At 54.7% G+C, this 24,837-nt stretch overlaps 12 protein-coding genes across 12 annotated transcripts; 5 read left to right on the forward strand and 7 right to left on the reverse strand.

Moving 5' to 3' along the window:
* Positions 1 to 920: 920 nt before the first annotated feature.
* Positions 921 to 1,445, forward strand: VTN31DRAFT_4360 (uncharacterized protein; the record flags this gene model as incomplete). Its single annotated transcript, XM_069404740.1, has 1 exon — positions 921 to 1,445. One exon carries the CDS (start codon positions 921 to 923, stop codon positions 1,443 to 1,445), a length of 525 nt encoding a protein of 174 aa, XP_069261683.1.
* A 2,284-nt stretch (positions 1,446 to 3,729) lies between these two features.
* Positions 3,730 to 5,694, reverse strand: VTN31DRAFT_4361 (uncharacterized protein; the record flags this gene model as incomplete). The annotated part of the gene is made up of 2 exons (XM_069404741.1): positions 3,730 to 5,479; positions 5,537 to 5,694. 2 exons carry the CDS (start codon positions 5,692 to 5,694, stop codon positions 3,730 to 3,732), a joined length of 1,908 nt encoding a protein of 635 aa, XP_069261684.1.
* A 531-nt stretch (positions 5,695 to 6,225) lies between these two features.
* Positions 6,226 to 7,044, forward strand: VTN31DRAFT_4362 (uncharacterized protein; the record flags this gene model as incomplete). The annotated part of the gene is made up of 1 exon (XM_069404742.1): positions 6,226 to 7,044. The coding sequence occupies one exon, from the start codon at positions 6,226 to 6,228 to the stop codon at positions 7,042 to 7,044; it is 819 nt and encodes a 272-aa protein (XP_069261685.1).
* A 265-nt stretch (positions 7,045 to 7,309) lies between these two features.
* On the reverse strand, positions 7,310 to 8,185 carry VTN31DRAFT_4363 (uncharacterized protein; the record flags this gene model as incomplete). The annotated part of the gene is made up of 2 exons (XM_069404743.1): positions 7,310 to 7,814; positions 7,878 to 8,185. 2 exons carry the CDS (start codon positions 8,183 to 8,185, stop codon positions 7,310 to 7,312), a joined length of 813 nt encoding a protein of 270 aa, XP_069261686.1.
* A 580-nt stretch (positions 8,186 to 8,765) lies between these two features.
* VTN31DRAFT_4364 (uncharacterized protein) lies at positions 8,766 to 9,398 on the forward strand (the record flags this gene model as incomplete). The annotated part of the gene is made up of 1 exon (XM_069404744.1): positions 8,766 to 9,398. One exon carries the CDS (start codon positions 8,766 to 8,768, stop codon positions 9,396 to 9,398), a length of 633 nt encoding a protein of 210 aa, XP_069261687.1.
* Positions 9,399 to 9,471: 73 nt separating this feature from the next.
* Positions 9,472 to 10,887, reverse strand: VTN31DRAFT_4365 (uncharacterized protein; the record flags this gene model as incomplete). Its single annotated transcript, XM_069404745.1, has 1 exon — positions 9,472 to 10,887. One exon carries the CDS (start codon positions 10,885 to 10,887, stop codon positions 9,472 to 9,474), a length of 1,416 nt encoding a protein of 471 aa, XP_069261688.1.
* Positions 10,888 to 11,228: 341 nt separating this feature from the next.
* On the forward strand, positions 11,229 to 11,888 carry VTN31DRAFT_4366 (uncharacterized protein; the record flags this gene model as incomplete). The annotated part of the gene is made up of 1 exon (XM_069404746.1): positions 11,229 to 11,888. One exon carries the CDS (start codon positions 11,229 to 11,231, stop codon positions 11,886 to 11,888), a length of 660 nt encoding a protein of 219 aa, XP_069261689.1.
* A 2,658-nt stretch (positions 11,889 to 14,546) lies between these two features.
* Positions 14,547 to 14,928, reverse strand: VTN31DRAFT_4367 (uncharacterized protein; the record flags this gene model as incomplete). The annotated part of the gene is made up of 2 exons (XM_069404747.1): positions 14,547 to 14,644; positions 14,703 to 14,928. The coding sequence occupies 2 exons, from the start codon at positions 14,926 to 14,928 to the stop codon at positions 14,547 to 14,549; spliced, it is 324 nt and encodes a 107-aa protein (XP_069261690.1).
* Positions 14,929 to 15,628: 700 nt separating this feature from the next.
* VTN31DRAFT_4368 (uncharacterized protein) lies at positions 15,629 to 17,160 on the reverse strand (the record flags this gene model as incomplete). Its single annotated transcript, XM_069404748.1, has 3 exons — positions 15,629 to 16,304; positions 16,359 to 16,644; positions 16,704 to 17,160. 3 exons carry the CDS (start codon positions 17,158 to 17,160, stop codon positions 15,629 to 15,631), a joined length of 1,419 nt encoding a protein of 472 aa, XP_069261691.1.
* Positions 17,161 to 17,623: 463 nt separating this feature from the next.
* Positions 17,624 to 18,121, forward strand: VTN31DRAFT_4369 (uncharacterized protein; the record flags this gene model as incomplete). The annotated part of the gene is made up of 1 exon (XM_069404749.1): positions 17,624 to 18,121. The coding sequence occupies one exon, from the start codon at positions 17,624 to 17,626 to the stop codon at positions 18,119 to 18,121; it is 498 nt and encodes a 165-aa protein (XP_069261692.1).
* Positions 18,122 to 19,110: 989 nt separating this feature from the next.
* Positions 19,111 to 22,244, reverse strand: VTN31DRAFT_4370 (uncharacterized protein; the record flags this gene model as incomplete). Its single annotated transcript, XM_069404751.1, has 3 exons — positions 19,111 to 20,845; positions 20,898 to 21,295; positions 21,351 to 22,244. The coding sequence occupies 3 exons, from the start codon at positions 22,242 to 22,244 to the stop codon at positions 19,111 to 19,113; spliced, it is 3,027 nt and encodes a 1,008-aa protein (XP_069261693.1).
* Positions 22,245 to 23,366: 1,122 nt separating this feature from the next.
* On the reverse strand, positions 23,367 to 24,611 carry VTN31DRAFT_4371 (uncharacterized protein; the record flags this gene model as incomplete). Its single annotated transcript, XM_069404752.1, has 3 exons — positions 23,367 to 23,479; positions 23,532 to 24,485; positions 24,533 to 24,611. The coding sequence occupies 3 exons, from the start codon at positions 24,609 to 24,611 to the stop codon at positions 23,367 to 23,369; spliced, it is 1,146 nt and encodes a 381-aa protein (XP_069261694.1).
* Between the last annotated feature and the right edge of the window lie 226 nt (positions 24,612 to 24,837).

Raw genomic sequence — 24,837 nt, forward strand, 5'->3', positions numbered from 1 at the left:
GGAGGGATCGATTCGCGACAAAGGTCGACTCAAAGAGAAACGGAGCAAAAGAAAAAAAAAAAAAGGTGTAACGCTGCCGGAGGTAGGAGCTCAGGGCCAAAAGGCGAGGAGAGGAGCCTCCGAAAAGGAGTGACAACGCTGGGCCACGCAGAGGAAAAAAACCACCGAATCGCGATCAGAACGAACAAGCAAAACGATCGCGCTGGTTGATGCAGTGATCCAGGGCAATGATTGACAGTCGGATCTATCTCAATCGGAGTGGCTACAGAACAAGATTGACACCACGGATGTGTCGAGTGACAACAGGGGAAGAATTCAATAGTACCTAGTCTGGCGCAGCCTGGGGAAGTAGTCAATAGTCATGCCGAGTCGTCAATCTTGGACACCAGAATGGTTGATGATTGGCGACCCGAGAACCAAGGTGGTGTGAGATGATGACTCTGAAATCACAGACAGCTTTTTCCTCTGAAGTTGCAGGAGAATCGGAGGAATCAGACTCAAAACGCACAGCCGGACGCATTCCATCGTCCATGATCCATCGCGAACAGGTCCCCGTGCAGATTCAACGTTAGGCTCAGGCTAAGAATGGAAGACGTTTCGAAGCCCTCCCCACAGGACTCGGCAGCTTCTGGCCAGTGGACTTCGGACTGTTCCAGCATGGACTCAATATTGGATCCCGGACTACAGTACCACGTTGCCCAGCTGCTGACTGACTTGCTCCCGGCTTTGGCAAGGCCCGCTTTACATAGTTTTTACCAAGTCATTTCGGACCCAGCCTTGGACTAGGGGGCAACGTGGTGAGCCTAGCGGCATTCTTTTTCGCTTTGTTCCGACGATGAAGTCGAGGCTTGTCCTTCGCTTAACGACACTTCGTCCGGAGTGCAAGCTGAGAATCAAATATTAGTACAGACGGAGCACTGATGCCAGAGGGATGCGTTGTTGAGGAGCCATCGATGATCCATCGGCAGTCACCGTGGCATGGAATCTATCAACATTCTGCTCTACTGTACGGAGTAACTACATACTCCGTACGCCTGGGCCATTTTCTGCCAACCTGGAGCCGGCTCCACGAGATTTTGGAGAGGATGCCAGGAGCAAGGATGGCTTGGGTTGCGGATGATCTGCATTCCACGGCACAACCGTCAAGTTTTGTCCTGAAGAGCCGTCCGCAGAGCGCAGGAGGCTTATCTACCGCTGCTGAAAGCGCCTTTCGCGTCTGGTACGGAGAGGAAGCGCACGGATTTCGCTCTCTGCAGGCCCAACGGCCCCGAGGGAGAGGATCACGATGCGGCCTGACCGAAAGGAGGATGTGGACCGATGCGATGTTCAAGGGAGGATCTCGACTCTCTCGAAAATGTCCGTCTAGGCCAAACTCCCAAACGCCGGTGTTCTTTTTTTTTTTTTTTTCTCTCCCCGTTGTTCAGGAGTTTCACAGGCCCTGGTAGGACAGCAGAAAGCCAGTTACATAACCTACCACATCCGGTATGGACGGATACATTACCCATGATTTACGGCTCAAGACGAGCACTGATAGGCCCAGGATGGGCAGAGGGCGTCGAGACTCGACAGTGCCCGGCAGAACGACTGGAAAAGGCTGGCTAGTTAAAAGTTAGTTCGGCAAACTGTTCGTCCCGGAGGCCAACTTCCGGACCCAGCAAGTAGTTAACTAAGTTACTTAACTAATGGAAGTTTACGAGCTCATGCAGTCATGGTGAAGCGACCATGCCATATGTCAGAATGCCCATCCCGCGCCGCTTGGCAAATAATGCATGCCTCTTGCGGAAGACGATCTTTCCCGCGTGGTAAGTAATCAACAACCCTGACTGCCATTGCAGAAGGCTCTGGTCATGTTTCTCTGCCCAATCCCCGGGTTAAACATGTAACACACCTGTAACCGACGTTAGGATTGCCGAGAACACACTAGCACGTATTCGGTTAGGCCCACAATCAATAGTGACGATTTTTACTGACGCAGCATGATTGGCAGAGAAGTGCTTAGTCACCCTATCTGGCCAGTCGGAGATTCACGTGGCAAAGACCTTGATCGTCGACCGCCAACCTCCTCCTTGGGCCCTTGCAGAACGCCATCAGATCCATGCACCGAGATCCCTCACCTCAACAGAAAATGCCCCAAACTCCAGCGTCGACAGCCAGATTGATCTTGAATTTCGTATGTATTCTGCAGTCGCACTCTGCAGCGCATTAGCTCACATACATAAGTTGTTTCCGTTCATATGAAGAAGTCAATCCCGCCTTCTTGACGAAGTGACTACGAACTCCTTGCAGGACGACGACTCGACGAGTAGGTGTCCTCGTTAACAGCGATAGTCATCACCGTTCAGCAAACGTCAGTCACATGACTCATGCATGGTGAACCGTCAGCTCGCACTCGCAGATCAACCACAGAACGCGTGACTAGTGGTGCAGACCAGACGAATGCTGCGTCTTGCTAGAATGAGAACTGTCGTGCTTGCGGCCTTGCAGTTTACACGGTATTTCACTCAAAATTGGGCTGCATTACTTGTTCAAAGTACGGAGTACGAGCACTCTGGTATGTAGACCATGGGTCAAAGGCGATAGGCTGGAGGACAGGTCCCGGGTCCATGTACGAGGAAAGGTATGTATCACGCAAGTACTTGTACCCATGGCCCGGGACTGCTTTTTTTTTTTTTCTTGCATTTCCTTTCCTGCAGGTTGCTCTTCTGTGTGCATTCTTCACGCTGAGGTTAATCGAGCTGATTCTTCTCTCTGGGCTTGAACGGTGAGTCGATAGTTCAGACTGAGTGGGATGGCAATGTACGGAGTACTCCGTATTACAAAAGCCTCAGAACTCAGGGGTCTGTCTACCTTACTTACAGGGCACGAGTGTAGTCATACTGATCTGACTCCTTTTGTTCCTTGTGCCAGAGACAAGAACCAGAGACCAAGACGAGTCACATCGGAGTGGACACCTTCGACTTCTGTTGATGTCGAACAGTCGATGACTCTGCAGCAGCGGACGAGACGGCATGGGTTTTTTTGGAAACAATGCCACGCAATCCACACTGCATGACTTTCTTGCCAGAGCCACATGCAAGAAACTCGTCATTCTCATGCAAGGCGCTGCTGGTAGCTCCAGCCCTTGCTGTTCCTCTGTGCTCCCCGCGAATCACATGATCAGAAGCTTCTGGGGCATTCAGACAGGTCAATCAGGTTTTCCCAGGCTCCGACAGGATTGCGAACTCCAACGAGTATTACTACGGGCAGGAGTGTAGGACATGCACTTTCACCGGTGAACCATTCGGTGATTCGACGATTTGCTCTGCCATTGTGACATGGCATTTTGTTCGATTCGAACAAACAGCTCGTTTGAAAATGTCACGTGTTCGAGTCACCTCGTGAAAAGTCAGAGGAGAGAGTAAGGAACAATTCCATGAACCCCTCCATTCATCCCACATTATTATTTACCCATACAGTCTCAATCCTGGGATGGTGATTCGCTCGGTGCATGTGCTCATGGCAAACACACTGCATCTGTGGATCGACCGCGTGGCAGCGCTTGGGGTGCCATGTGGTTTTCGGTTATTTTCTTTAAATTAAGGTTTCGACAACGTGGTCGATCGTCACTCGCACTAGATAAAGAGCAGGATTCAACACCTTGAATTTCTCCAGATAGCAAAGAATCGTAACATTTCGTAAGGTTTATACAATGACGCCATGTGTTTTTGTTTTTGTTTTTGTTTTTTTTTTTTACTCTTCCTCCTCTTCTTCGCCAAATTCCACACCGACTTCCCCAGTAATATCCCATCGATCCCCTGGCGCGTTAGCGCTCACATACTTGACGAATTTGAGGGTCCCGCGGTCGCGCAAAACAATGCTCATTCGGTTCCACGCAGCGGCCATGCTGTACAGGATGCCGCCGTCGTCGTCCTGCGCCGCCTTGTAGATAGCCGGGTCTGATTTGCTGGATTTGGTCTTGCGCTTGGTGCCATCGGCAGCGCCGTTCTCTTCTTCGTCTTCGCCATCTTCCTCGTCCTCGTCGTCATCGTCACCCGCCATGTAGGCTTCGTAGCCACCTTGCGATGGACCCTCGTCAGTGTCCATTTTCTCCGCCGGCTCTTCTCCATTAGCTTCTTCATCAACCTCTTCTTCCTCCTCGTCTTGCTCCTTCTCCCAGCCCGACGTCGGCGTCAACCCCAACGTAAACTCCAGCCGAGGCTCCTCGCCGTCGTAGGTACTAGCCAACGTGTAATCATGGCCTCGGCGGAAACGCCGTGCCAGGAGCTTGAGGCCGCTGAGTCGCTCTGCGCCCGTGACCAGAGTGAGCCATTTGCGGAACGGTGCCGACGGTAGGTATTCATTCAGCAACTGCTGCGGCGGGGAGTCCTCGGTCTTTTCGCCCCTTTGTTGAAACAAGTAGCGTTGCTTGTGCGGCGGACGAGCGACCGTCCATTTGGTCTCGCTCTGGATCTTTTCAGACTGCGCCGGTAGGGGGACTGTCTCCTGCTGCTCCACATACTCGCGCAATTTAGCCGCGAACTTGTCATTGAGTACCTTCTCCAGAGTGAGCGAGGATTCGCTGGCAAACGTCTCCGACAGCTCATCGACAACGTCGGGAGTCAGGTACGATGGCGACATGAACTGCAGCAGGTAATTCAGGTCACCCTCCGAGAGATCCGTGTCCTCCGATTCGACTGCAGCTTTGCCTTTACCTTTCCCTGCTGACTCCTCATCCACCCAGTCCACCGGCTTTAGCTGAGGCAAATCGTAGGCATCACCACGACCCTGTAGTTGAGAAAGACTGCTGCGTTCTGCCAATTTTTCTTCCAGGCCCGGCTCATATCCATCCTCACCTTCTTGAGGAATATGGTACCACCCACTGATGGCCATGCGAACGCGCTTCCCCTTGCCCTTGTCGGCCTCCGACGGGTGGTACACTTCCTCAACGTCATGGAAACTCTCGCCGGGCTGGACGGTGAAGAAGCTAAGCTGATTGAAAGCCGGGGGTATGCTCAAGCTGTGATCAGGCTCAGCGATCTTGATATCCTCCCCCTTCTCGTCCTTGACAGTCTTGGTTGGATACAAGCGAAGCGCACCGCCCCATTCAGGTCGCCAGGGGTTGTCCGGATCGGTCAAGTAGAGGATGTAGCTGACGCGGCGACTTCCAATGACATCGTCATGGCACAGCAGATGGCACCCTTCCGTGTAGACATTGATAGCCATATCCGTCTTGCGGCCACTGAGCTTCCCGCAGCCCGTCACGGACGCGAGGAACGAACGGAACTTCTCCGAGTAGAGCGCATCACGCAATTCCAGCAGCGACGGCAGGCGGGACAGCGACGCATCGTCGAGGCCATCCAGATTGGCTAGGTCGCCTGTCTGGTAGATCTTGTAGATATCCGTTTCCTTCTCAGTGAACGAAAGGTGCTCCTGGATCTCATTGCGGACCGCCCTGAGTAGATCCGGCGCAATCAATTGCGAAATCACACCGTGCTTGTACCTGTTATGCAATTCAATCAGAGGCGCCGGCGATCGTACTGGGCGAATTGAAACCTACGGGCCTGAGTTCGCGTAGCTTTTGGTGTACTTTTCCACTTCGGCCGGCTCGAACAATCCCTCGCGGAAGCGCGACTTGATGGTCGCATCCGTGAGCGCGCGCTTCTTTGGCTCCGGTCGGCCGTTGGATTGAGTCGAATCTTCTGTCTTGCGCTTCATGTCGCTTGACTTGTCGATTTCAGACTTGAGTGTCAAATCTCCAATTCGAGCTGGAGATTTTTTTCAGGCGGTGAAGCTATCCAGGGAATCGACTGATCAAGGCCTCGGTTGGCCGGAGGCTCAACGTACCGTAACGAAACGGTATTCAGACCTGAACATTATGTATATTACGGTACTCGATAGTCTACGAAGAGATGCCTTGTTGACTCCGTGACGGCTCTGCACGAGACTACTCGTACAAGAGAACGAGAGAGTAAAACACGATTCACGGAATAATTGACCTTAAATTGACCGACAATTAGCCATCTAACGAGGCTGCAAATTACCTGCTTGATACGCGCTTGGTACAATGACTATCGGTAAGTAACGCTAAACCAGATTAGATTAGCACATCCTTTATTTAGAACCGATGTAACCTATTCTGGCAGTTACGTAGATCACTTATCTTATCGCCCCTTTGCCTTCGCATGCCTGCCTTGATCGAACATTCCACAGCTCCGCAGGTCAAGAACAAGGCGGAAAACAAGCGAAATGGACACATCATCAGAAATTCAAAGAGGCGACCGACAAGGCACCCCCGAACGCCCACCGTATTCTCCGGTGACTCCCGTGCTGAAGCACCTCGCGATGGTACCTGGCGGAGCAACCATTGTGCCACCGGCGACCGATCCGTCGCCATCGACAACAACGGCCGCGGCGACAACGCGCACATCGTCGAGCGAAACGCCCCAATCAACACCAGCAAGCGCGTCGCGCCAGCAACAGCAATCACAATCAGCACCGCCGCCGGCGACAATCTCTCCCGAGCCGGCTCCGGTCCCGATCTCAGAGAGCGATAATCCCGACGTCATCGCCCTGCGCTCGGCTATCTCCATCTTACAGATGCAGAAGCAGCGAGCATTGAGCGATATCAAGACGCTAAACCGCTTGAAACAAGTTGCCGCTGCCGACCCAGAGAAGTTTGCGCAGGAGTTGATGGAGAGCCGTTCGGCGACGGAACGAGAGGATCCTGCGAGTCAATTTGTCGATCTGCGACCACCTGGAACCGGTGAAAGCGACGATGAGGAAAGGGATGGGGGCCGAGATCGAACGTCGCTGGTTGACCAACTGCCCCGTCCTCAGAATGTGATTCGGATGCCGCCAATCAATTGGGCAAAGTACCATATCATCGGCGAGCCGCTTGATCGCATGCACGAGGAGCAGCGGCAACGGCCAGTGTCGGGCGAGCCTCGGCAGAGTGACCCCGCTCAGAGAGCGCCTGAGCATGTGCTTGCTGCGCCATACCAGCCACTGACGGATCGACTGGAGACGCCGTCCAAGTCGCGGGCAAAGAAGGACAAAAAGACATGAACACGTTTCGGACATGTCGATTGGCAAGAGTATTCCTGTACTTCACAGCATGTGCGAGTTTCCGATCCTCTGATCGATTATCATCGACTCGATGAGAGCTGTCCTACCGATCAGAAGGAGCAGGCTGTGGATGACAGCAGGCCATATGCATGTCGCCGCCGTGGCGATGACTCCGAGCCCAACTGGGGGAAAGCTGTATCGAGACATGAAACAGCATGGTAGATGTCTAGAATTCACAGAGCTAGCGATAGCCATTAGACACAAGTTACAATTTCGCAGGCTTTGACTGCTCCCAGCGGCGCACATTCTCAGCTCCTTCCTTTTCAATGACCTCCCTCTTCTCATCCGCCTCCATCATGAACTTGTCACCCTTGGTTGGATCATCCAAAACCTCCAGCGTCCTGCGATACACCCCTTCCTTGAGCGGCGCGTAAGCCGGCGACCGAGCCAGCTTGTCCAGCTGCTTCTGGCGCGCCAGCGCCAGGGCTTCATCCAAACCACCGACCGCATCAACGATTCCGGCCTCCAGAGCCTCCTTCGCCGCGACGCGTTTCCCTTCGACCATGAGCTCGCGCCGCACCACGGGCGACGGGATCTTGTCGAGGTACACCGTCACCATAGGCTGCCTCAGCGGCACCCCGAGGAAGACCTCGTTGAGGCAGAGGAAGCCACGCTGGGGGTTCTGCACGCGGTAGTCATGGAACATGGCCAGCATGAACCCACCCGCAAAGGCATGGCCGTTGATCAGGGCGATGGTTGGATAGGGATACCTTTGTTCTCTCCCATTAGTGTGCTTTGCTTTCAAGATAAAGAAAAAAAAATGTCAGACTTACGTGAGGAGTCTCCGATAAAGCTTGTAGAGATACTTCTCAAAGAATCCCTCCGTGTTCAACGCCTGCTCAAGGTCCAGCCCATTGCTGTAAAATTTTGGAATCCCACTGGTCGTGATGACAACCCCGGGCGGGTAACGATGCTGGATAATATCAAGAGAGAGCAGAAACGCGTCGATGAACGCCGGCGTGAGCCGGTTGTCAGGCTGAGAGGTGAAAGTGAGGAGATAGACGTTTTTCACGTCGGACGACTGCGGCTCGCGGCAGACAAAAGTGCCGCCAGAGAAGGGGATGGTGAAAAGTTCCTGCATTTTGATTCTGTTTCAATGTCTCATATCATAGAGTCTGTATCCTGGGCTACGTGGTATATGTATACCGATGGGGCTTATTTGTAGCTGTTTGCTTTGGAAGCTCCAGCGCCGAGGTAATTTATTTAAATGGCCGCCTGAACCGAGGAACATCAACTCATACTGGTCCTCAATGGCAAACCGTGTTCAATATCACACAGAGCAGAGACAAGTCGATGCTCTTTGATGATCTGAGATCAACAATCGCGTCGTGGTGAAGGATGGTAGATTTCCAGTTCGTCTTGTGAATGTGACAGTCACATGCTGAATCAGATGAATTGTTGAGGTTGACAAGCTTAACATCCCCCACTGCAAAGCAGGCTCAGCAAATCTATGCAGACCGAGTACCTTGACTGGCCTTGAAAGTAAGAGTTGGAATATTTGCCAATCAATACGGTACTGTGTCGAAATCATTAGATTTTGGCACTTCGACGGCCTTGTCAATGCTTGACGTCATGAGGCGCAAGGAGTGTAGACTACATCCATCACAGCTTTGTTCTGGGACTCAAACATACATATGCTCGACGGAATCCGGTAGGGTCAAATGGCTTCTACACCAGAATCACCTTCCTCAGAACTCCCCTATCAACCCCCCAAGGAAGCCGTCTACAACCAGTCCATAAACCCCGTCACCCAAACTCCCGCGGAGCAAAGCGCCTCACAAGCCAATCAACAACAAGACATGTCACAGACATCAGCAATCCTCACCCACCAGTACGGCAGCGCACCCGCCGCTATCCGGCGCAGCGCCGCCTCAAAACCGTCCGCTGACGAGGTCAGCCACCCCGAGACCCGACGCGGTGTGTCATCCAGAGAGGAACCCGATCCACGGGGTAACATCGACACCGAGTACGGTGTCGAACAGCAGCCGAACGAGGGCGCAATTGCCACCGCCGTGCGCCAGAATAGGAGACAGCCTACCGCACGGAATCAGGCGGGCGCGCATGCCGGACCTGTCGGAAGTGCGACGTCGGGACCGGGCGTGGTCGCAGGGGATACCGCAGCGCAGATGGAAAGGAAGAAATTAGAGCATGACGAGGCGTTGAGGCAGAGGAAGGGAAATGACAGCGAGTCTAGCGCGGGGAGGGAAAAGTCTGGAGAGGAGCGAAGTTTTGACGTCAAGCAGACGATGAAGGAAAGGGGGGAAGTCATTGTCCAGCGCCAACAGTGCGCATAAGAGATTCTGTATCATAGCCCTGCGTTGATTCATGAAATACAGGGAGCAGCAGGCACACGCATCGAAACTAGCTTCATTCGTCCGCTTCCTTCTCCCCAATCGACGCCTTCTTCAATGCCAGGTCCTGCTTCAAGCTCTGCAGCCGCTTGGCAATCTTCGACTTGAGAATCGAGTTCGTCTGGCTCTCGTATCGCTCCGTTTCTATGCGGACCATCTGCTCCAGCTCCCGGATCATGTCATGCTGTTCCTGAAGGTACTGCTTCCGCTCTTCCTGTTCCTCGTCAAGATCCTCGTCCTGACCACCCTCTCGGTCGCTCTCCTCGCTCTCATCGCCCGACGACTCAGCACCCTTGTCGCCCGTCGGCTCCGGCGCGGTGGGCGGCGCAGGTGTCTCGGAGGTTTCCCGTCCATCCTCCTCCGCGCCTGCCGCCAGCTCGGCCTCCATAAACGCTTCCAGATCATAGCCTTCCCCATCCTGCGCAAGTTCATCGTCGACCTCGCCCTCTGCATCCTGCATGTCGTCGTACTCCTCCTCGTACTCCGACTCCTGCATCACACCCTCGGCGCGTGACACTGAGCTGCGGTCCAGCAGTTCGAACTTGGGTGGCTTCAGTGCAGCGTTGTCTTTGGCGAGGATATCTCTGAGTTCTTTTTCTGCCTGCTCAATCGTTCGGGTGCTGACTCGGTTACGGAACCGCCGCTTCCGCACGTATTTCAGCGGAGGGGTCAATCCATGCGGGTACTGATAGGTCTTCTCGTCCAGGACAGCGACCTCTTTAGGTAGCGGATAAGTCAGCGCCTCTTTTTCGTCCTGTATCGCTCCCAGCACCAGCAGCATCTGGCAAATGTCGGCAGATTTGTAGAACGAGCGCTTGTCCCAGCTCTTCAGGCCCTCGACGATGCAAGGTATGTCCACCAACGTAGCCGCATAGAGCCTGTCGCGTACCCTCAATACTGCTCGCCTCCCTTCACGTGTGAGGGCCTTGAAAGCAATCTGAGCAGTGTCAAGACGTCGCTCGTTGATGGCCTGACGAATGTATTCACAATCCTCGCCAGGGACCATTCGCAGAATGAAGTCCTCCTCCATGGCGGGGTCCTGTTCGGCATCAGATGCCTCCGAATCGTAGCCCACTCCCAGAGGTCTCTCTGGAATTGACCCCCTGTGCTTCAGGCGTAGTGATTTGACTCCCGGTTTTTTCGAAGTCAGCTTGAGCCGCTTGGGGCCCGGCTGCTCGGTGGACGGTGCTTCCTCCTGAAGTTCATCCTCGGACGAGTCATCGGCGCGTCGTTTCTGCGCTGTATCAGCCAGTTTGACATCGCGCTTCTTTTTCGATTTGTCTCCTGACGGTTTGCTGAACTTCAGAGTAAGCTTGGGCTGGGGGGTTGGCGCAGAGCTTTCGGCGGCGGTGGGAGAGCCTTGTGACGCGCCATCTTCGGGTGATTTTTTCTTGCCAAAGGAGAGTTTGAGAGTCGGTCGCGGGGCCGACATGATGAGTGCTGAGGGTTGTTGACGTGAAAAGAGTCGTGACTGCGCAAGAGCTATGTCGACCTTGATCCGGGGAACGATTGCTTGTTACGGAAATACGAGTACGATATTATGTAAGTGAAACGGAAAATTTACGGGCCGCGTAACAAGGAAATGAACCATTCACCGTTCTTTGAGCCGTCATCGTCCAAAGCTGTCCAACCTTACCAACTCGTGCTGGCCGGTCCTTGTTCTGCTGGCACATGGCCATGATATTACGGTGATTTCTGGGGCTAGGCTGTCCCATCCTGCCGCTGATTACCACGAATCGCGGAACCTTCGCACCATAATCGACTGTTATTATCATGTCGGGAACCAGCGCCCTTCACAATGCGCTCCTCCGTCCTCCCATTATCCAGATCCTGCGCGCAGCGGGCTATCATTCGACACGGCCGTCGGTAATGGATACTCTTACCGATATCGCTGCGCGATACCTGCTACTCCTGGGCACATCGGCTGCCGAACACGCCGCCAACAGCCATCCGGAAGACCCCATTCCTACATTGGAGGATATCCGACTAGCTCTACTCGACGCCGGGGCGCTGCGACCGCAGATGAGAGACTACGAAGAGGACTGGCGAAGAAAAGAAGATTTGCGCGGGCTGGAGGGATTCCTGAGTTGGTTCCAGGGCCCAGCAAATCGCGAAATCCGACGCGTGGCAGGATTCATCCCCAGCGAGGGGGACGTGATCGACGAGACGTCGGCGGCAAAGGAGGATTTCCTGACGGCGTTGAAAAAGAAGCACAGCAAGACGGGCGAGGAGTCACGGTATGCGGGGACGGTACTGGGCAAGGACCCCGAGCCCCATGAGATTATCATCGAGGGCGGTTCGGCGACTTCAGTGCAGGAGTGGGGGGAGCAGATTCGGGCCCGGGCGTCGTACGCGGCGAGCGACGAGTCGTCGTCGATAAGCAGTGTTTCCAGCAGTTTTGCGAACGGCGAGGACATTGATATGGACATATGAGCGAGTCTCGCGTTTCCAGGAGCAATAATCACAAGCCACACGAGTGCGGCCGACCGGAGTCGCAACGCTCGATTCAACTCGCGGTCATGCCTCGTTCGCCTGGGAACGCACGTCAACTTGGTTTCGAGCTGAGTATCCCAAGCGATCAGACGTCACCCGTGGACCGGCGACAACGCGACAACAAGCGCATCATGTCTGGGGATGTAGATGGGAGTTCTGTCACCTGAAATACAACCTCGTGTACATTAGCTGTATCAAGTGGCCGTTAGTAGGGCAAATGAGCCAATGCATTGCAAAATATATATACATCGCAAAAAAAATGTATGAAATAGAATCCCTCAGGGTATGCATGTATGGTAAGCAGGTTATGTATCAGCAGGATCCTTTGGGGCCATCATCCCACCAGCGATCAACTTCTCCAACAATGTTGATCGACACGACACATTTGCTACTAAATAATCAAAAGACCGCCCCGTCTCATGACGAATCCCTGAAACAATGGTCTACGATTTCTGCTTACCTACCACCTCCCACCTTTCTTTCCAAAGCTACCTCACCTCCAGCACGCACCCCTCCCTTCCGCAGTCCGCCACCATCGCGCGCCACGCGCTGCGCCTGGCCCTGAAAAAGCACAAGCGACTTTCCGCCCGCGACCGCGAGACGCATCTGCAGACAGTGCATAATGCGCTTCTCGAGTACATCCCATACCTCTTCACCATCTCGCGCGGGCTGAGCGGAAAGCCTTCCGCCTGCGGAACCGCCACGGGGGGGGTGGTGGACATCACGCTACGCGATGAGCTCGAAGTCGAATGGCGACCGCAGTACGGCGGCGGTAGTAAGAAAATACCAGGGAAGCGGATGACGTGGGTGCGCGGCCGCGGCATCGACTTTGAGATCGGCTTCGTGCTGAGCACGCTGGGGTACGTGCTCGCGGGGCTGGCGCGGGCTGGGGTGTTGCGAATGGTATATGCGACGACGACGGCGACGACGGAGCAGCGGACGGCGGTGGTGCAGAATGCGACGCGGTGGCTGCTGCAGGCATACTCGGTGCATACGTGGCTTGCTTCCTCAACAACGATGACGGCGAATGAGGGAGAGGAGGACACGACTAGCTCGGCTTCCACCGAGCTGAAGGCAACGGTGCAGACGGCGCTGGCGTCGCTGGCGCTGGCAGAAGCAACCCTGTTGGCGATCCTCAAGGACGACGCGTACATGTTTGCGTGCGTGCAGGCGCGCAATCCGCATGACAAGGAATGGATGGTCAAGGCGCCGGAGATCCCCAAGGTCCGCGCGTCAATCTTTGCGCGGCTATGTGTTCGCAGCGCGGAGTATGCTGAACAGGCGGCGGCTGGGCTGACGTCGGCGTCCGTGTCTGCGGTCACGGGGGCCAGGGGAAAGGTCGACGAGGATTTGATCAAGTACACGCAAACATTGGGTAAGGTTGCGCGTGCTCGCGCCTGTCGCTTCCTCGGAATCGACGCGGAGATGGGCGGGAAGACGGGTGAGGGTATTGCATGGCTACGGGCAGCGAGGGCGATACTTGGCCTACGGCGAACAGGGGACTTTTCGTCCTCGTCCCCGGGCGCCGGGTCCCAGGGAGGCAGCACATTGTCGCGGCTGCGCAAGGGCTGGGCGGAGAGGCGAGAAGAGCGGAAGCTCGAGAAGACTAGCCCTGTAACTGGGGAGCTTCCCCGAGGCGATGATGCAGGGTCTTCTACACCAGAATCACCTTCCTCAGAACTCCCCTATCAACCCCCCAAGGAAGCCGTCTACAACCAGTCCATAAACCCCGTCACCCAAACTCCCGCGGAGCAAAGCGCCTCACAAGCCAATCAACAACAAGACATGTCACAGACATCAGCAATCCTCACCCACCAGTACGGCAGCGCACCCGCCGCTATCCGGCGCAGCGCCGCCTCAAAACCGTCCGCTGACGAGGTCAGCCACCCCGAGACCCGACGCGGTGTGTCATCCAGAGAGGAACCCGATCCACGGGGTAACATCGACACCGAGTACGGTGTCGAACAGCAGCCGAACGAGGGCGCAATTGCCACCGCCGTGCGCCAGAATAGGAGACAGCCTACCGCACGGAATCAGGCGGGCGCGCATGCCGGACCTGTCGGAAGTGCGACGTCGGGATCAACGACACGGTCAGTTCCTTCCTGGTCCCGATAGCGGCGGATGTCGATACTGAGAGATCGAGCAGATCAGCGCGCACATCATCCCGCCGTCCGATTCACTGTTGGGTAACCTCCCGTCCGGGAGAGACATTCACAACACGCCGCCGGCGTACGTGCCGCCATGTTTGGATGAGGACCAGCTCGCGCGGCTGCGGGGGCCTCCGAACGACGTCGAGCGGGAGCTCGCAGGATTAGACATTGACGGCGATGATGAGGATAGCGACGGGGACCCGACAGTTGGGCCGGGAGCGTCGCATCCATCGCGGTCTATGACCGCAAGTACAACGGGTAGTTACTACTAAGAAGATCATCCCAGTTCATGCCAGAAATAATGAAACACTTGATTCGGGAATATATACAATACACGAGCCCAACCCAGCAATTCATCCCACCATAGATCCATGCGGCGGAGCACGACCGCCAATTCTATCTGATGCACTCCATGAGAAAACGCACCCCAAAGCCAGACACCCCTAGCTCATTGCGACCCCTTCTCCCCCGCCTTCGAATAATAGTTCTTCTCCATCCCGAGATACCCTTTAACTTTCCTCTCACCCAGCAACTCGAAATATTTCTCTATATACGCATCAATCAGCCCAGATGTTCCCCCACAATCTGAGGATGTTGAACGTACCGCGCAACTTCCCACACTTCTCCAAATGATTCACCCCTTCTCTGCGATAGCACTTGGCCAATTCCTCGCCGACAAGCCGCGACATCATGCTGCGGACCCATTGCTCGCGGATGATGGCATCGCGCGCGTTGTGGACGGCGACGTTGTCCTCGAAATCGACGCCGTCGTAGGTGGGCGGGACGGTGGGTTTTTTGGCCAGAAAGGCGGCGGACTCGGGAGTTGGCATTTTTGTTTCCCCCTTCGTTTCCTCTGTTGTTCCTGGAACGGATATGTGCTTCGAGAAATTCGCGTTGGCGTAGAAATTGAGCGAGGGAGGTTGGAGGTGCGGAGTTGATCCTGGAGTCGAAAGGACGTTGATGATCGATGTTGAGAGGTTCTGCAATTGGGTGGTTCTGATTGGTTGGTTTGCAGGGCGGTCAGAGTTGAGGTCAACTGGCTTGACAGTGCGTCACCACCATCCTCTCCAATGGACAGTAGTACTGAAAGGCATACAAAATGTCAGAAGTTAGTCTCCAGGTTGATAGCCTCATGATTGTCGCTGCATTGCAGTGCGCAACCGCAAACCCGGCCAAAAGTGCCCATGTAAGGATGAATGGATCAACTATCAAGCTCCGCGCTTCACATTAATCTGCAGGATAAAGCATACATGAATCAATTGCCTGGCTCATCAGGCCATCATATTATACATCTACCTAGGTACACAAATCTACCCTAATGGTGTATCAACATGAAGTAAATGATCATATACAAACGCCCATCTCGAAAATAAATCAAGTCAGACATGAACCAGCAAGTCAAAAGGACAGACAGCCGACTCCTGTACAAGACCAAACGCCATTCATCACCATCATGATGATACGATCCAGGTCAACAGACGAATAAAATCAAAAGAATTAGGTGTTGAACACGAAAACAAGAAAGGGAGATCACCACTGATGATGCTCCTCATAAAGCGTCTGCTTCCCTGCCAATCTTCGGTAAATATCTGTAAAAAAGTCCTTGAACTTCTCCCATCGCGTGCGGTTTAGCCAATTGCTCAGCTCACGGTACCGATAGATCTCGGTCCAGCAGTCACGCCCCCACTTGCACCCGGCCAAACTGACCAGGAAATCGCGCTGACTTTCCTGGTAGTGCACGGCGGGATCGTCACCGTTGCCGCAGGCGCCCGGGGGGTACGAGCTGAGGCGCCGCTGCGGCACAAATGCCATACCCGTGCGGATCCACGGGTGGTGGGTGTACAGGTGCTCAAGGCAGTCCTGTTCCTTGTGCTCCCACTGCATGTGGCGCTGCTCGTACAGTACGGGGTCCCACCAAATGTCCAGTAATCGGTCCGACCAGGTCGAGCGTCGCATGAGGAACGTGCCCAGGCTGAACCCGTCGCAGTCCTGCGGGACAACCATGTGGATGGAGTTGGGGTCGCCGTCTGCATTCACCGATCGAGAGATGGGGTCGAGATAGAAGTCGGTAAATGGGTGTGTCAGGTTCAGAGGATTGTGCTGGTTCACGTCGCGGTAGGTATATTTGTCGAGGTGGTCCAGCAGATGGCCGCGGATCGAAGTGTCGTATTCCATGATGTACGTGTGCAAGTCAATCCACCAAAACCTAGGTTACACCGTCAGTTGTCGGTCTCATATAAACCCCGCTAGAAAGGCCTACCATTCCGCATGTGGATATTTTCGCATCGCTTCCCGGATGATGTCGGCCTTCTCCCAGCTCTCTCGCCATTCGTGCGCATATCGTTTCTTCGCTATCATGTTGACAATCTCCAGCTCGTGGCCCCATCTCCGCGCGTATTTTCTCTTGTTCGCTAAACTAACGCGTTCAATCGCCCATTCGCGAGCACCTTTCCACTCCATGACGCCTCCCTCAATATTAGCCGGTACAATCATGACAATTTTCCGACCTCCCCCAAGCGAGGATCTTCGATACGCCTCCAACATGGCTGTGCGATTACCAGATTAGCTTCTCAGAGATCAACGGAGGAGCGGGCAGGTGACTAACGTGTCCAGTAATTGTAGTAAGCAATGAACAGTATAAACCCTAATAGTAAAAAGAGCCGCAGCTTACTTCTCCGCAACAAAAACCCGGCAGCCGACATCATGCGGCCCTTCCATGTTCTTGACCCGTGTTTATAATGATGCCCTCGAAAGTCACTCAACTGCGGCAAGGTGAATCGCGGCAAACTCGCCGTGATTCTGCGCTTGTTGCGGGAGAAAAACCCCTGATTCCGTGTGGAAAAGGACGGGTAACTACGCACGCGGTCGCTCTTGGCTTTTGCTGCGGCCCAGGAAATCCCGCTGGACCCCGGGGTTGTCGGATACTGCGGCAGCGGACTCGTCGGGGGCGGATTCAAGCCGGGACTCGACCAGCCGCCGGCGCCAGCGCCGGACAGCGGCGACGGGGACCGCGACGCCCATGACGGAGACCCAATCGGGGACGGCGACCAGGACCGGTCCATATTCGTGTCAGTCGGCGTGGCGGGGATGGTGGGTAAGGGCGGCGCGCGGGCGGAGGAGGTATGATGACGTCCCGCAGAGAGGCCGGAGGCCGTCTCGTGCGCGGGCGACTCGGAACTTCGCTCTGGTTGCTGCGGCGCAGAAGAAGAAGAGAGCGACGACGATCGGCGACGATGATGGAACGCGGTCGCAAGCGAGAGGCGTGCGGCCGACGAGGAGGACGAAGGGGGAGGGTGAACTTGGAGGAATCCACGGTGAAAGACGGAGTTTGGCTACGGCGAGCTTCGGTTGGAGGAAAAGAAGTCCGGTGTCGGGCTTCTTTTTTATTTTTCTATATATCCTTCCCCTCCGGACCTGAGTTCCAGGTACCTCCCGACCCAAAAGAAACGAACAGTTAGTCGCCAACGCAAAAGAAACCCAGACGCGGCCGGCAAAGAACCAGAGTTCTTGCGAAACCTGATTGATATGCAATCGAGAAAAAAACAGAAGGAAAACTCGGCTGTTGTTGCCGTCGTTCTCGGTCTCAGACGAGTGAGCAACCAAGAATCAGCTCTAGCCAGGTGGGTTTCGGAGCACGTAGATACGAACACGAGGAGAGGTTCCAAATCAAAAGCAAGACCTGGCGGTCCAGCAGAGGCCGGGAGGGGGGTCTCAGTGGCTGATTGGGAAAAGGTTATCGCTGCAACATGTCGAGTAAAAAATACTCAGCACTTTGGGGGGGTCTTCAATCCGTTTCAACCTTTTCTCTCTCTTGATTTAATTTTGGCGGACGTTGAAAGTGTGTTTGTTGGCCTTTTTACACTTTTTTTTCGAGGAGAGCACGGGCTCAAATTGTCCGCGCGATCCATGGAGAACGATCAAACAGAAAACAGCAAAAGCTTTACGTTAAATTTCCCCAACTTCCCTGTTAGGGAGATATTGATTATTCGAGCCAATCATCGAACAGCTCCAAGAACTGCCTAACCGTTTTAGTGCATATTTGGTGGGTCGATCAGCTCTGGCCGATAACGTAATTGGGGGACTGTTCTCCGAATTCGTGTTCATAACTTCATGTCGCAAATTGAAATCGGTCCCCAAGGACGGAGTATGTATATACAGGACGAATGGACAACTACGGATACAACTGTCACATTTGCAGACAGCAGAGGCAAGACAAAATCACAAGTCCACGGAGGTAAGAGGTGAATCAAGAAGTAAAATACATAATAGCATGGTTACTATGGAGTACAGTACCTGTTCCCGGATTTATGCTTGCAGAAGAACTGCAGGAGGGCGTGTTATGGTATCGGCGAAAAGGGGCCATTATTGCCGATAGTTAAAACTTAACTACAGTATGGTATGCATGTAAAAAGAACATGGCGTCCACGGGGGCTTTTGAGAGGGCCAAGACACAGCCGCGCTTGTGCTGCAGGGTTGATACGTTGTAAAAGAGACGAAACACAGTTTCCTCCCAGGTTGGGGTCCGATAAGACCGACAGGGATCAGATTCCCGGCAACTCCAGTGAATGGTTCTTATTCAGTTTCTGATCGACACGATGACAAGATCCGCGGAGTACGGGATTATTAAGATTCAGTTGTTCCTCTTCAAGATCCTGCGGCCCCTGCGAGAAGCGTAAGTGTATCTCTCAACTTGATTCAGGGAGGCTGCGAGCTCGCTATCTGGGGTTTAATTTAGCCGATTACCTATTAGCTCGGGCCGAAGCGGCGGAAGCCAACTACTGTACGCGGTATTCGTCAAGATCAGGAACAAGGGGCACAGTACGGAGTGCTCCGCAATCTCGAAGAGTTGTGTTGTGGCTACTGTATTAGTCAACCCTATGTACACGCACAGGATGAATGATGGATAGTCGAGAACACATTCGCCCGCTCAACTTTACAAGACCGAAAAACCCAGACACAAAACATGCAGCTATTACGAGTACCGTCATCCCAAACCCCGGAATAGATAGCAATTACGCATACACATCCTCCATCCCCACCCGGCTGGTCGGCGAATCGCGACTCGCGCTCTTCGCCGGCAGCAATCCATGCTCGACGGTGAACTTCTCGTCCGCGGGCCGCGTGCGCGCGCTGTCGCCGAGGTAGAACTCGCAGCGGAACTTCAGGTACTGCGACCGGTCGCGGGACTGAAACACGGTGATGATGTCGCCCGTGTACAGCTTGCCGTAGCACGAGAACCCTTCCGGCGCGCGCCGCAGCTCCACGCCGTTCACCCAGATGCACTTGGACGTTTTGGTGGAGAGCAGCATGCGCAAGCCGGGCAGCGTCTTCCAGTCGACGCCCTCCGCCATGCGCGCCTCGAGACCCGGGGCCCAGTAGGTCAGCTCCAGCGCGTAGGCCGGGATGCGCACGTCCATCGAATCAGGGTACACCACGGTCGCCTGCAGCCCGCGACCCCAGGACGTCATGCGGTCCTCGAGCCGGATCGTCAGGTCAAAGATCGACCCGGGAACGGTGACCAGCTTGCCCAGGATCGGCCGGGGTTTCACGAAGGTCGGAGGGGATTGCAGCCGCGCCAGGATCCGCTCCGTGGCCGAGTCCTCGTTGGCGGTGTCGTACGAGGTTGCGGGGAGCTCGCTGACGGCGCGTCCGGTCCGTGCGTCGAGCGTCGTCGCGAGTTCGGCCAAGTCCTGATCCGTAGGTTCATCCTCCAAGTAGTTCGGGTTGGAGCTTTCGCTCGCCGTGTCGGGCATCGGGCGGCCATCCATCCAGCGACCCTGTCGCACCACCCTTGGGGTGATTTCGGTCGCCTCGGCGTTTTCTCGGTCGCTGTCTGGTACATCATCATTAGCAGAGGTCCAGACTCGCCGGCGCCGATTCTGCGGCGTGGTGGGAGTGCCGACGGGGAAACTTGTCTCCTGAGGAGCGTTGTTGCCCGGGGAACTCCCGCCCTGGAGACTGGGTGATGTAGTCAACGGTTCGCCAAACCGGGGCATAGGGACAGAATGGACGGCAGCCAAAAGGTCAGCATCACCCATCGACTCACCACTAGACGAATGATAGCTGGAGAAGCTGACGTTTTCCAGCTCGGAAAGGTTGGGGTCCAGTTCTGCCAAACCGTTGTCAGGCTGGTTCGGAGCGGACGGCGTGATCTCCCCAAACAATCGGCCAGGCGTCTTGGTCGTCGGAGGCTGGAATGCCGCCATTGGAAGATTTTCCAGCTTCGGTAGCTCGGGGTACCGCACTTCGTTGCTCCCAAGACGAGGCCGTTTGTTCTCAACCTCGTTGCTGCCGGAGGGGTCTGCTTGGACGGCGTCTGGCCGACCGTCGCGGTCATCATCGTTGTCGTGGATCGACAACTGCGACGCATCTGGAAAGTCGTCCTTGTCAGACTCCTCACTGATGATATCCAGTTGCTTCTCCGACTCCGATTCCTCCTCGTCGGGGTACTCGTCAATGTCCTCGACATCCACCAGCCACGGATGTTGCAGACACTCTCGTTCCCGGGGGCGCAGCTGAGGATCGCGCCGGAGCAACCGGGAAATGAAATCGATTCCCTCTTCTGACACGCCCTCCTTACGCAGAAGGTCGAAATCCGGGTCCGTAGTCATGATTGTGCGTAGCATTTGGGCGCCGTGGTTCTCCACACGGCCCTGATAAGGAGGCGTACCGCAAAGGAGATGATACAATACAGCACCGAGCGACCACATGTCGACTGAATGGTCGTAAGGGGATGTCCTCGGTGACCTGTCATTCTCAGTAAGCCGCGTTCTCTTTCAGGAACATAGAAGAAACTCACGGATCACCGAGTCGCCGCCTTTTCCTGGGTGCTTTGCGATAGCTATCGTAGTCCGGATACACCTCGGGCGCACAGTAGAGGAGAGTCCCACAGAACGTCTTGAGGAACGTTTCGTCCTGAACGACCTTTGAGAGGCCAAAATCCGACAGCTTGACACGTAGAGGGTCGAGCGACGCGATGAGGATATTGTCGGGCTTGATATCGCGGTGGGTGATCTTCCGTCGATGGAGATACGCCAGCGCATGAAGGATTTGTCGGGCAATGGTCTTGACCATGTCCTCGGGGATCTTGCCATGACTTTGAAGATACGTGGACAGCTCGCCGCCGGGGACATACTCCATGATGATGTACACCCATCGGTCGTGCTCATGGTAATCCACATACTGGACGATGTTCGGCTATAGGACAGATGAGCTGCGCACTCAAACGGACGAAAGAGGGGTTGTTACTCACATGACGGAGACCTCTCATAATCTTCATCTCATTGTCGACTTTTTGGTCTAGGACACCATTCTTCATAAACCGCCGTTTATCTAGCTCTTTCGCGGCATAGACGACCCCATGCTGCTTCGTCGCCAGCTTGTAGACCGTGGCAAACGCCCCCTTGCCGATCTGCCCCGTGACGTTGTAGAGCGAGCCGCCGCCCCAGTGCATCCCATACGGACTGCCGACGCCAAGCGGAAGGACCTGCCGTCCCTGTGGCGCCGGACCCTGCCCGGTCTTCTGCCGCGGGATGCGCCGCAGGTACTCCATGAGGTTGTTCTGATATTCCGTATGAAAGCCATCCCGAGGGGGGACCCGCACCACGAACCGAACTTCCCTGTTCCTCCTATTATCCGAGGCGACCTGGATCACGGACCCGTTAACCAGCATGTGCGTCGTCTCGTCGAGGCGCTTCCACAGCCGCACGTTGTCCACCACGGTGCCGTTCGTGGACATGTCCTGCAGCATGAGGATCCCGTCGGCATTCAGGAAGATCCGGAAATGCATGTTCGAGATGTGCTTGTTGTGGGGGTCCGGGGTCAAGAGGACATCGCAGCGCTGCGGATTGCGGCCGAAGCAGAACTGCACCGAGGGATCGTGCACGCTGGACGAGAACCGCAGGGCAATGTCTCGGGCGTCGGTCTCCCCGTTGATCTCCTCGTTATCGTACTCGAGATCATCGCGCTGAAGGATATGCTGCATCCCACATTTCGCCGTGGCGTTGACCGCCTCATGAGCGGGAGGCGAGTTGGGATGGAGAATGCATATGATATCCGCTACATCTTGATCGGCAAGGCCTGAATTATGGGACCCCATCCGACGGGGGTCGGCATAGGGCTGTGTCGATTCCTGAGTTGGGTCCATTTTGACGACTCTAGGCAAGGCGATTCCCAGATTAACTGGGTTTGTTTAAAAGAAAGATAATCCTTGCCTTTGCTAGTCACAACACGGGTATAAATAACGTGATGCTGGCAGTGCAGTCCTTCGCCGCAGATCACCAGGGTAACAGTATCCAAGCAACATTCAACCGGCTTGACGGGGGACCATGGATTCAACTGTCGGCCGCAGATTCCAATCAGGACTGCACAGCTTCCTCCTTGTATTCTTCACAATGTGTCCGTAAATGGAGACTGGAAGGAATTAACAATTGCGGTGCTATGCAGCACAGCGATGAGTGTCGGGTTGATCGGGAAGATCGCCAACAGGTAAAGGACAGGGAATTCCTCTATTCCAACCCGTCAACAATGAAGCAAAAATCCAAACAACCACCATAGACGCGTGGAGATCGCAGTTTCACCCCATACGTTGGGATTATCGATGTTGGTGTAAAGTATGATACGGTCTGGGAGATAAACACAACGTGCCGTGCATCCGATAACTCAGGTGAAGGCCATCAATGGACGATCACATCACTGCCATCAATCAAAATCAGCAATATGCATCATCAAGCTTGTACCCCCTTGTCTCATCGCAGAAGAAAAGTACCTAGCCTTCAGCCATTCTCGATCGATACTCCGTACTGTCGGCGAAACTTCCCTGCCAGCCAACTTCGACAACTCGGGGCGATGGCAAAACGCCAATTGTATCAATCTGGACACGGACGGAGAGCAGCTCGGCTGTCTGGCAGGGTCGTCGTCCCAGAAACGCAGAGAAAAAGGCAAAAACGCGAAGTGAAGTGCACGACCTATCATCAACAGACGAGCTAGAGTTTGAGTTCCTGACTTTCCAGGCATCAACTTCTTGGTGGTCTGTGCGCGTCCGCGCTCTGTGGAGTCATCGAGTTGTATCAAGTTGTAATTACATTACGTCATATCACGGCAGTTTGAGCTTGTTTGGAGGTGTAAATTACCAGCTTGTGGTACCCATCGCGTTTCAGATGAATCCAGCGCGTCGGATAAGGTCCATCTCTTGTCGACAGTTCACTTTCCACCCGTCTACATCAAGTTTATCCTGCTAGCAGTCATGTGTCTTGTTTCAGTAAACTGTCTACTCCTTTTTAGAGCCATACGGCATGCTGTCATCGGCGCTGCGTTCAAACTTGCCGCTCAATGCCACATCAAATACCTCCCCAAGACGGCGTAAAGACTCATCCGTTATCTCTGCACACTGTTAGTCAAATGGCCCTCTCAAGATCGCCTTCGAAACACCTACGGTAGTGAACAACGAGGCGATTCCCTAGCAGCTTCAGACCTTTTTCCTTTCCAATCTTTTCCAAATCGTTCATTCCAAGCCCTGAAGCCTCAAGGTCAAGCCAAACCATATTGGTCTCGACGGGCTCTTGCAGCTTTCCCCCACGCGACGTCCACATCTCCGCGACTTGTTTGGCGCGGGCATGGGATTGTCTTAGCTTGCCATCCTTTCCATTCGGGTCCAGGCCAAAGGTCTCATCCAAGGCAACGCGGGCCGCAGCCGCAATGACTCCAGCCTGGCGGGTGCCTCCTCCAATAGATTTGCGGAACCAATTAGCACGTTCAATGAACGCTTTCGAGCCTACGATGATGCTTCCAATCGGCGCTCCCAGGCCCTTGGAGAAGCAAAGGCTCACGCTATCCACGAGGCTGGCGTAGTCCGAAAGGCTACCAGCGCCTGATGCCACCGCCTCCCAGAGCCTTGCGCCGTCCATATGGACCTTGAGGCCATTGGCATGCGCCCATTCCGCGATCCTCTTAACCTCAGCCAGCGGCATGACGAGGCCGTTGAGCGTGTTTTCCAGGCTGATCACCCGCGTCGGGCACAAGTGGACGTCGGTTGGGGGCACAAACTTGGTCTGGATATCTTCGAGGGTCAAGTACCGGCCATTCTTGGGGACAATGCCTGTGACGGTGGCCCCTGTCCACATGCTCACGCCACCGGCCTCGTAGTTGAGAACGTGGGCGCGGTGGTCGCACAGAACAGAGTACGGCGGATTGGTGAGATGGGTTCGGATGGCGACCTGGTTGCCCATCGTGCCGGACATGACCAGGAGAGCGGCCTCATGGCCAGTCCGCTTGGCGACGTATTCTTGAAGCGAGTTGGTGGTTGGGTCTTCCCCAAAGACATCATCGAGTAAGCTCGTCTGAGCAATTGCCTCGAGCATGGACAATGTAGGCTTGGTCGTAGTATCGCCTGCCCGAGATTAGCAAAGCCCATCCATCCACCTTGGGGTTCTTTACTTCTAAAGTCGAACTCGGCCGCGCCGAGTCCTTTCCATGTGTTATTGGGTCCTCCGAGAGAATCTGCAATCGACTCCATGGTGTAATTTCGTGAGACAGTAACAGCAGGAAACACTACTCTGGAGATGCAAGTCGGGCGAGCAGAAAAATACAGAGGTTTGCGATGACTCAACCTTGCAGCCCCCCTCGTAAACAACAAGGCATTCATCCTTGCGGGGAGTCCACTGCACCATTCAGTGGACGGCTTTTCCCGACAAACGATTATATTGCCTACTTCGTACAGCGAGTGGGGTGGTTGGTCACTT

This window comes from Thermomyces dupontii (assembly GCF_041956625.1).
Source record: "Thermomyces dupontii strain NRRL 2155 unplaced genomic scaffold VTN31scaffold_3, whole genome shotgun sequence".
NCBI classification, from domain to species: domain Eukaryota; kingdom Fungi; phylum Ascomycota; class Eurotiomycetes; order Eurotiales; family Trichocomaceae; genus Thermomyces; species Thermomyces dupontii.